The sequence below is a fragment of the Amaranthus tricolor genome, chromosome 5 (assembly GCF_026212465.1).
Source record: "Amaranthus tricolor cultivar Red isolate AtriRed21 chromosome 5, ASM2621246v1, whole genome shotgun sequence".
Classification (NCBI taxonomy): Eukaryota; Viridiplantae; Streptophyta; class Magnoliopsida; order Caryophyllales; family Amaranthaceae; genus Amaranthus; species Amaranthus tricolor.
Window position 1 is genome coordinate 31,611,499 of NC_080051.1, and position 10,713 is coordinate 31,622,211.

At 33.1% G+C, this 10,713-nt stretch overlaps 2 protein-coding genes across 2 annotated transcripts; one reads left to right on the forward strand and one right to left on the reverse strand.

The window, feature by feature from the left end:
• Nucleotides 1-1,047: 1,047 nt before the first annotated feature.
• LOC130813678 (uncharacterized) lies at nt 1,048-2,301 on the reverse strand. The gene is made up of 3 exons (XM_057679519.1): nt 1,564-2,301; nt 1,230-1,472; nt 1,048-1,131 (listed from the first exon to the last, which is right to left on the reverse strand). The coding sequence occupies exons 1-3, from the start codon at nt 2,299-2,301 to the stop codon at nt 1,048-1,050; spliced, it is 1,065 nt and encodes a 354-aa protein (XP_057535502.1).
• A 2,887-nt stretch (nt 2,302-5,188) lies between these two features.
• LOC130814199 (U-box domain-containing protein 16-like) lies at nt 5,189-7,648 on the forward strand. Its single transcript, XM_057680269.1, has one exon. The coding sequence runs from the start codon at nt 5,389-5,391 to the stop codon at nt 7,423-7,425; it is 2,037 nt and encodes a 678-aa protein (XP_057536252.1). The 5' UTR covers nt 5,189-5,388; the 3' UTR covers nt 7,426-7,648.
• The last annotated feature ends 3,065 nt before the right edge of the window (nt 7,649-10,713 follow it).

The window sequence follows — 10,713 nt, forward strand, 5'->3', positions numbered from 1 at the left end:
ATCTGGGTTTGTTCTTTACTTTTCTGGATTTTTCGAACATGGCGTCACCAAGGTCTTGTCTTTCCTGGTTGTCCTCGTCCCAAGAAAGTGATCCTACGATTGGATCTCCTAACTCATGGTTCGATTTCTACAATCGCCTACCTCTATCTTCTACGACTTCTATTGAAACGGATCCTAACTGGGGAAGAAGTATAACTTCTGAAGATGAAGAAATACAGGGTATGTTTGATTTATAACTGGATCTTCAAGATCTATATATTGAGAACTTGTTCCCTTCCTCAGATGAAGAATCATTGGATGATGATGAATTGCTGTCTGATTTTGATGTTCGAGGTCCATTTTCTCGTATGGATACATCTTTCCTCTATGACTAATGATGATTTTGTTTATGTGGTTTGTATGGTATGCATGTCTATGTTCGTGTTCTGTTTTTGTTGCCCTATGATTTTTTTTGAGGGTAAATAGTTGATTATAGCTACAAAATCCATAAATCCATTCATTTTTCCACCAATCTAGGGTTTTCAGTTCATAAGCCACCAAACATTATGTTTAGGAGGCTATGTTCTTACCAGATGTAGGAGGCAATTTGTATGGGATTTAGGTTATTTGTGATGAGTTCAATTTGTTCTCTGAGATGAATTTGTTTTCATTTTGTTTTAGAAGCCATCAATAAATTGTTATATGACATTTCCTTCTAAATGTTTACGGCTAAACAACTTCATGATTTAATTTTTACATTGTGTTTAGACCTAAACATTTACCTAACAATGTAACCCAAAAGTGAGTACAAAAGGTAACCCAAAAGTATACTTATGTGTGTCCTATTTACATGTTACTGGTGTTCATGCTGCTGCTGCTTCTGTTAATGTACATGGATTTGGTGTTGGTGCTGCTATTTCTGTTGTTGGTGCTATTGCTTCATTTGTTGTTGGAATATCTGGTGCTGCTTCTATTGTTGCTTTTGTGGTTGCTGATGTTAAATGATGTTGATGGAAAAATGCTTCGTCTTTGATCCCCAAGTAAAATAAAATGACCTCAAATGTAGTTTCATCCACCTTTGTGTCCAGATAACTTATTGCTTCGTAAATTATTTTCTTTTGTACCCCCAAACAATGTGGGAGTCTCCCTTCCCTTTCAAGTTTTGATTTGCTCATGTGTGAAATGTCATAATCTATACCACCTAGTTTCTTAATAACCTCAATTTTACATGCTTGTAGTGTGATCCATACATTCTTCAGTGCATTTGGTTTCAGATTGTCAAATGCTGCAGTCACTGCGTTTACTAATTGTGCATAGTTGTATGCTGATTTTTGATGTTGTAACGATTGTATTGACCTAAAGAACCCTAATTCAAGCACATTCATATCTGGTGAGTTAGGAGGTTGTTGCACTAAGTGGAAGCTAAAACCATCAAATGTTGCCACCTCTCTAAACACTTCATCATCATCTAAAATGTGTGGTTTAGCATTGTCCTGTTGAATGAAAATCGTTTTGCTTAAATGTGTGGCCTTTACTTCTAATTTCTGGTAGTATCTTGTGCACAATCATGTCTCTTGTGTGAACTTTAGTGATTGATTGTATTGGTTTGGTCTCTGGCTCTCCACTCTTCCTGTTTTTTGAACTCCTTTGTGCTGCCACTTCATGTGTAAAAGGAAATATGCCTATCTTTCCATCAAAAATCATCTCACCTTCACTAGAAAAGATTGGTCTTGCAACGGCACACATAAACATGATGTTGGGGACAAATCTTTTAAATTGGATTTCTCTATGTGGCTCTATTTCATCTTGAATCAGATAAAATGTTTGTTGTGTCCTTGTAATGTAAAACAACTTTTCATCTATGTGCACTACATTTGACATTTTATTAAATGTGAAGTTGCTTGTTTGCTCATCTAAAATGCAACTAGTAAGGTAAAAAATTAACCTGTCAAGTTTATTTTTGTTTGTAAGTAACATTTTGATTGCGTTAGTGTGCTTTCGAAAGTACTTTTTTGTTTTCCATCTGCAGATTGTGGTTTGGCTAACTCCCATGGCCCTTGACAGTGCTCTTAAAGTTGTCTTCTTCACTTTTTCAATTGACTTGAATTTGTTTTCATTAAAGGGGATGGGTGGCCTTCCTTTGCTGCCTTTCTTCTTGTTGTTGACATTAATTGGAACTTGATTATTATTTATTTGATCCCGAATCTGTCTCCATATCCTTCCGATTGTCTTCCTATGCACATCGTACTTCTTGGCAATTTCATTGATGAACCCGTGTGCTGGCTTCCCTTTACGGTTTAGTGACATTAAAAGCTCATGCATTATTTGAGTCCTACTAAAATTATCTAGCTCTTTTTTTATAACCATTCTATGTACTTCTATGTGGGTTGGTGGAAATTAATTCGAGGTGCTGATTTCTTTATTTAATGTTGTCTTATATAGGCGCAATTTTTTTTTTGGTTTGGCCACATTCCACCAAAGCTAACTGTCAACTCTCTGGATTGATGGCTTCTTTTCATCAGTTTATTTTTCTTCCAGTTTCATTGATGGCTTCTTTTCTTCATTTTATTTTTCTTCCAGTAGTTTTGATTGCTTCTTTTCATCAGTTTATTTTTCTTCTAGTTTCATTGATGACTTCTTTTCAAAATCAAAACCTTTAGATTTTTTTATAGCTATTTAATTAATTTTGAACACTAAATGCATACCGTGTTTGTTTTTTTATAAATCTAAAGTCAACGAAAGATTTAATATCCGCATGCGCATGTGGCGAGAGGGTTGCTCGTTTTCAATTGCCGTTCAAAAAACGTTGAAGAAATCAAGGAAGAATTGAAGACTTGTTTATTTTATGATTTTGATGGTTTTTGTAATTTATTTGATGTAATATTTTGTAATTTAAATTAAGTAGTTTAATGTATTAATGTCAATTATAACAATTTCGGAAATGTATTAATGTCAATTAATTCCCAAACAATGTGAAACCCAATTTTCCCTCCAAAATTCAATTCTATCTATTTTATTAAGTAAAAGGAGGAAATCGTTAACAATTAATCAAATCACTTAAAAATACCCAACTACCACCTTTTTAATGGACGCCACACCACCCTTAATAACCGTGCCTAAACGAATGGGACATCTAAATTAGTTCAGAGGGAGTATTTAATTATAGAGGATCTAGAATATAAGATTCTTAAAAACAAGAGAAAATTATTTAAAACTACCTTTTCTATACACTAGTTTGCAAAAAACTACCTTATATAAATTTTTTTGCAAAAAACTATCTTATATAATACATTTATTTGCGAAAGACTACCTTTTAACGTTTTCTTAGGGTTTGACCGTTGAAAGTAACGGTTGACCATCACGTGCAAGTCACGTGATGTTTTAACCCTTTTAAACCCTTCTTCTTCTGCTTTCTTCAATCCCTAATTCATGAGCTGCTGATTTTTTCTTCGAAAACCCAAATTCATTGTTCTTCTTTCTCGTTTCTCCCTTCTTTCTTTCTCCTTGATTTCGAATCAGTAAGTCAGTAAAGGAAGCCAATTTTTTTGCAATTAATTTGGAATGTCTTCTTCTTCTTGTAGCGAAAATTCAAAATCTGAAAATTGTGGCTGTGGAGTTCCCTTTGCAAGGAGGGTTTCTTGGACCAAGGAAAATCCCGGAAGAAGGTTCAAGACTTGCGTATTTTATGATCCTGAAACAAATTGGAGGGGATGCAAAAAGTTTATATGGGTTGATCAACCTGAAATGACTGTTTGGCAAAGAGAAGTCACTAACAAACTTGTGGAGGAGAAGCGACAATTGGCAACCGAAATCAAGGTTTTGACATCAAGGATTTGTTGCTTGGAACATGAAAAGGAACAAGCATTTTCAGAAATTAAAATGATTAAGAAGAGATGGTTGAATGAGAGGGAGCATGGAAATCAGATTAAAAGCTTTGTATTAGGGTTTTTGTTTTGTTTTCTGTTGGTGTTTCTTGTATTAATCAAGGGTACTAATTGAAGTTTAGGACCTAGTTAAGAGTAATTGTAACATGGATTTGGATATTGTAACATGATCATGTTGAATGAATGAATTAAGTTTTTATTTTTTCCACTACATTTCTTTGCAGGTATTGTGTTCTGCTTGTTGTGTATGATCTGTTTGGTGTGTATGATGTTGTGTATGAGTTGGTATGTTTGCTGTTTTTGGTATGTTTGCTGTGTATCATGATGGATTTGTTGCTTGGAACTTGTGTCTCTTGTTTTGGTATGTTTACTGTGTTTGAAGCACCCAAACATAAAATGTGTTTGCTGTGTTTGCAGTAAACACATTTTCAGCACTGATTCAAGACAATGCAACTTGCACCAATGCTTGCTGCATTGATGAACTGATTTCAATATAACTTCATGGATTCATCCACCATGTACAGCTGAAGTGCTAGAGCCAAAATCACCATGCCTCCAGTTTAGTACATGATGAACACTCAATGTTAGAAGGAATTCAATTTAAAAAACCGCAGCCAAAACGAAGCAGATTTGAAGAAGGAATTCAATTTTAAAGATAAAAAAAACAATGAAGAAAAGAACCGTAATTGAGTAGTACTACATACCTCTAAATATTAGAAGCTTCACCAACAAGATGTCGCAAGGAACAGAGCAGCGAATTCAAGAACTTAGAGAGATGATTTTTTCGATTGAAGAAGGAAGGAGAAGCGTTTAGTTTCAATTTTGGAATGAAATCGCAGAAATGAAGAAGAAGGAAAGGCTTAAAACATCACGTGACTTGCACGTGATGGTCAACCGTTACTTTCAACGGTCAAACCCTAAGAAAACGTTAAAGGGTAGTCTTTCGCAAAGAAATGTATTATATAAGGTAGTTTTTTGCAAAAAAATTTATATAAGGTAGTTTTTTGCAAACTAGTGTATAGAAAAGTTAGTTTTAAATAATTTTCTCTAAAAACAAAGCACATGCAAATATACAGCCGACTTATTAAAAGCGTATTCTATTAACTATTCTTCACTATAATTAATCAACTCTTCAAAAATCTTTACCATTTACTATTAAATAGCCGAATAAAATTCTTTTAATAATTTTGAAGTATATCCATAAAATATTTGCTACACCAAATTTGTTTGACCAAATAAATATTTTAGACCAGCACATAACAGAAGAGCTTGTTCAAGTAAAACTATACCAAACTTATATATTGAATATGTCAAAAAAAATTAAACAAAACCACCTCTTTCTTCATACATTTGTATTTTATCAATTATTATGATTATGATTACCAAACAATATAAATATAATATTTAAATCTCATCTTGTTTACAGCTTTTAATACTTCGTTTTTTTTTTTATTTCTCCAAAACAAAACTTTCAACAATAGTATGCTTAAATTCTGACCAAACTTATTACCTTCCACATTCATCAATGGCGGTTTCTCCAACCATCGTCTTTCCTCAACGACGTCGTCGACCATCTCCAGCTTCATTTCTCTCTCCGCAACTTTCCTCCATTGATCTCCTTCGCTCTCTGTATTCTCTTTCCACCGAGATATCTTCGATAGATCCGCCTCGCATTCTATTTAAGAAGAATTCATCTTCTTTCGTCCGGAAATGCTGCCTTTTATCGATGATTTTCGAAGATATATTTTTTCAAGTGAATACTTTAAAGTTTCTGTCTCCTTCTTTGATGCTTTGCTTTGAAGAAATGTTTATTGTACTTCAACGAATTAAAGCTTTGATTGAAGATTGCTCCAATGGCGGAAGTAAGTTATGGCTTTTAATGCAAATTGAATCGATTTCAATCACTTTTCAGGAGTTGACTATGGATTTGTGGACTTTGCTCGAAATCCTTCCCGCAAAGGAGCTTAAATTGAGCGAAGATGTTGATGAATTGCGTAATTTGATGATCAAACAGTGTTGTAAAGATAAATTGTTAGTTGAACCGAATGATAATGGGTTGAGATTTGAGCTTTTATCTATGCTTGATTTGATTAAGAATGAAATTGTTCCGAATCACTCAAAACTCGCTGAGTTGTTTTCGAAACTCGGAATAAGGGACTCAGCGAGTTGCCGGGATGAGATTGAGTGGTTAGAGGATGAAATTCATTGTCAGAACGACGAGAAGTCAAAATCCGATATTGTATCGCTAATTGGACTCGTAAAATATACGAAATGCGTTCTTTTCAGCGCTTCTTCTTCGAGTAGTTCAAATTCAATCTCGGACGAAAATTTTCAGTTCCGCCGAAATTCTTCGTCGGAGATGAATATTCCGTCGGATTTTCGTTGTCCGATAACGCTGGATTTAATGTCGGATCCTGTCGTTGTGGCCACCGGACAGACGTACGATCGAACCTCAATCGTTCTTTGGATCGAATCAGGTCACAACACATGTCCTAAGACGGGTCAAACCCTAGCCCACACAAACTTAATTGCAAACAGGGCGTTGAAGAGCTTGATTGCTATGTGGTGCAGGGAACATAGATTTCCTTATGCGGCGGGTGAAAGTAGTGAGGGATTAAATGGCGTTTCAAATAAGGGGGCGCTAGAAGCAACAAAAATGACAGTGTCGTTTTTATTGGGAAAGTTAGGTTTGTGTTTGTATCCGGTTGAGATGGTAAACCGGGTTGTGTATGAGCTTCGTGTCTTTGCTAAGACGGACTCGAATAGTCGAGCTTGTATGGGGGACGCTGGGGCAATTCCTTTGTTAGTGCGTTATCTAGGTTCAGAGCATCGGGAACTACAAGTTAATGCAGTGACAACTATACTTAATTTGTCGATACTTGAGGCAAACAAGGCTAAGATTATGGAGATGGATGGGGCTTTAAATGGGATTATTGAAGTGTTACGTTCGGGTGCTACTTGGGAGGCTAAGGCGAATGCAGCTGCTACTATATATAGTTTGTGTGGGTCGAGTGTTTATAGGAAAAGGATTGGAAAGAAGATTCGTGTTATTAAAGGATTACTTGAGCTTACAAGAGAAGGGCCCACAAGCTCTAAACGGGATGCCATGGTGGCAATATTGGCCTTAGCTGGTGATAGAGAGACTGCAGGGAGACTAATCGAAGGTGGAGTGGTGGACATGGTAAAGGAGGTTATGGACGAGTTACCCGAAGAAGCAATGACTATTTTAGAAACTGTGGTTAAGAAAGGTGGTTATGTTGCAATTGCTGCGACTAGCCACTTAATCGGAAGACTAGTAGCCGCACTGAGAAATGGCACGGATAGAACAAAGGAGAGCGCAATTGCCACTCTTGTAATTATTTGTCGTAAAGGAGGACAGGACATAGTGACCGAGCTAGCAAGAATAACGACCATCAAGATGGTTATATGGGAGTTGATGGGCAATGGCACTGCGAGGGCTAAGAGAAAAGTTGCCTCGCTTATGCGAATACTCCGAAGACAGGCAACTGTTTTGGAAGGAGATGTCTTAGATGAGTTCTCCATGACCGTAGCATTGCAATAGTATATGTCAATTGTCAATACTCAATATACTCGCATAATTGTAAAAAAAATCCAAATGTAGGATGTGAAATCCTATGCTTTTTTCATGTTTCGTTCCCTTTGATTTCAATGTACATGGTTTCCTCATCATATTGTATACAAATCTTGTCAATAGCCACTTTTGGTGTGTTTATAAACGTTAGATAGACTTTGTTTGTTAATGAATATATTGATTTCGACAAAAACATCTTTGTAAATATGATTTATAGGGATTTACAACCGTACAAGTAATTTAACATTTCAAATTATGTATTGTGCCTATAAATATGAATTTATTTTGTATTTATTCGCGATGTTTATAATCATTTTATGGTCTTATATACCTTAGCATTTAGCACTACGCTGCCTGGGTCCATCATTTGTTGCCATTCATCATTCCTCACATCATCATAACATACATCAATATATACGTCCCTCTATCTTAGCTTGAAGAGGTTTCCCCTGGGCTCAGTCGCGTCCCTCTAGCTTTGTCTTCCCTCAAAACTACGTTGATTCTCTCTATGTGATAGCACTTATTAGGACAGTGCAAATGCACGTACAAGTAATCGCTACATTACGATTATTAATACTATTTATCGTATTTATATCGGCGAATGCATATGAAAAAATATAGTCATGTGGGATCTTATTTGAATCGTCTAATTTGATACTTTCATAGTATTAACTTTTTATAATTTTTAGATGTATAGTTCAATATACAAATGATCAAAATAACATATTAAATTGCGTAAAAGATCAAATATAGCAAATATAATAGATGGGTAGAAGTATAATTCTTATTGCAATTTAATTAGGCAATATGTCACCATAGGTAACCAGTTGTCTTACATTAATTATTAGATTTCTTGAGATTTCCTTTAAGTTGATCATATTTTGGTGTACTAGCTAATGGAGTAATGTCACTTTTCCCCAACTTTTTAAAAAAAAAAAAAAATTATTTATAATAGTCTTAACTATGACTCATTAACTTAAAATAATTCCTATTATTAACTAACTTAAAATATTTTATACTGTTAGAATAATTGTCTCATAATAACAAAAAAGTTTACTATAATAAAAAAGTTACTACAAAACTCTTCTCAAAATGCACCCTAGTTTAAGTAAAAAAAACATACTTTAGCTAATTATAAGAAGGATATATGCTAGAATGATTTTTCTAACTATTGATTAGTGCATAGATTTAGATAATAAATTTGGTAATTATTTTGAATTTAATAGAAGATATCTTTTAAAATAGAAAAATCGAAACTATAATAATAGTATATTCTAAGATATACAATAGTAGAGTTTATTTTTAAGATGATGGACAATAGGTAAGATTATTTTTTAATAATTTTTTCAATTTATATTATATATCAATTTTTATATTTATATTTATTGACCTCCGACATAGGAGTAAGGGTACTTCAAAGGTATTTCAATCCTCATATTCAAACTTTATATGACATTGAAAGCACAAGCCTCAAAGAGGTTTAACAAAGAAAAACAAATGAAAATTATAATGCAAAATGAGAACACAAGTGTTTATGAGGTATCTTGAATACCTCCCCCTCAAATGTAGTTTATTATAATGAAATTAACAATTACAAGTATAATAAACTCCCTTGTCTTAAGAACAATCTCTCAAGACCACAAATACTAAAGCAAAGTAAGAACACTCTCAAGTTTCTAACAATGCAATAGCCCTCTCAACAATATGTGTGTTTGTGGTGTATGTTACTATGAGTGATGAATCCTATTTATAGGCAAAATATTCATCACTCTTAGTATTCCCTCATAAATCACCATAAACTCACATTTAACAACTCAATTAACATTCTAATTAACTATGACAATAAACATTGCAATAAATAATAGAGTAATGCACCACATAATTGCATAGTCACTTCATATTCTGACCAAAACAGAATCCAAAGTAGTCTGTTGATCTTCCTGTTGCTTTGATCAAACAACTCTCATCAATCGTTCCAAACCTTAAACCATTCATATTCGACACATCTTTATCGACCCCCTCTAAAGTACAAGACAAAGCATGTTCGATTAAATGTTTAAAGTTAACGTCGTTATTAAGATTATTGGCACTTGCTTTAACAGACATTTTATAAAAGTATAGAATAAAAACAATTGAAAATTCAATGAAAATATATAAAAATAAATTAACAGGGCTTATATAAATCAATAACTAACTCAATAAATATTTCTAACAATTTTTGTCATTTTTACGAACTGACTTCTAAATTGGAGTAAAAGGCAATAATTAATCATATAAGAGCAAAAAAAAAAAAACTAATTTTAACTGTTTTGATTCTTTAAAATTAATTAATAAGTACTCTGAATTTTGAGTTTGCAATTGCTATTGAAAATGTCATGTTGTGAAAAAAATGTTATTTTCAATAAGAAATTCAAAGAGACAGTTGGAGTATTAATTATTGGGAAAATTACCTAGAATAATCAAACGTTTTCGTGATTTTCCTATAATAATTCAATCTATTGATTAACCATAAATAATTCCAAGTTTGGATGGTATTTTCTAAGAGTAAACTCAGTAATCGAATGACTTGTTATAGCAAGTTTTTTTTTTTAAAAAAAAAGATAAATTAAAATAAAATGTCGAAAAGAATTTTTAAAAAAATTAAATTTTTTTTAGTTATTCATGATTTTTATGTAAATTTTTAAAATTTTTCTCTAATTTTACATTAGTTTTTAGTTTTTTTTTTTTTTGTGAATTACCTACTATAGCAGATCATCGGGTTATCCAAGCTTACTCTAAGACAAATATCCTAAAAATTAGGATTATTCATGGTTAAATAGACAGAATTATTATAAGAAAATCATGAAAAAATTAAATTATTTTAGATAATTTTTTTTAATTATTTATTAACTTCTATAATCATCACAATAAAGATTTACACATTTTTAAGTAGGGTTATAATCTTGAATATTGCACACAATGACACAAGACTTTAAATAGTTGGAAAAATCATACCAAAAAAGTTTGCGGTAAAAAGGGGATAAGTGAAACTGACATCCCTAAGTACTTTACTAAATACTTTATCAACATCCATTATCAGCATACTCATCATTGACAAAAAAGCTTTATCCAAAAAATGAAGTCTTCAAATAGGCCGCCAAAGCGTACTCGAATGATTTAAGCATGCCGTCAAGATACAAGAATGTTGCACAGAAGCCATAGCGCCATTATTGTCATTATTTGTATTTCACCAAAACAAAATGTTGATAGCTAATAGCT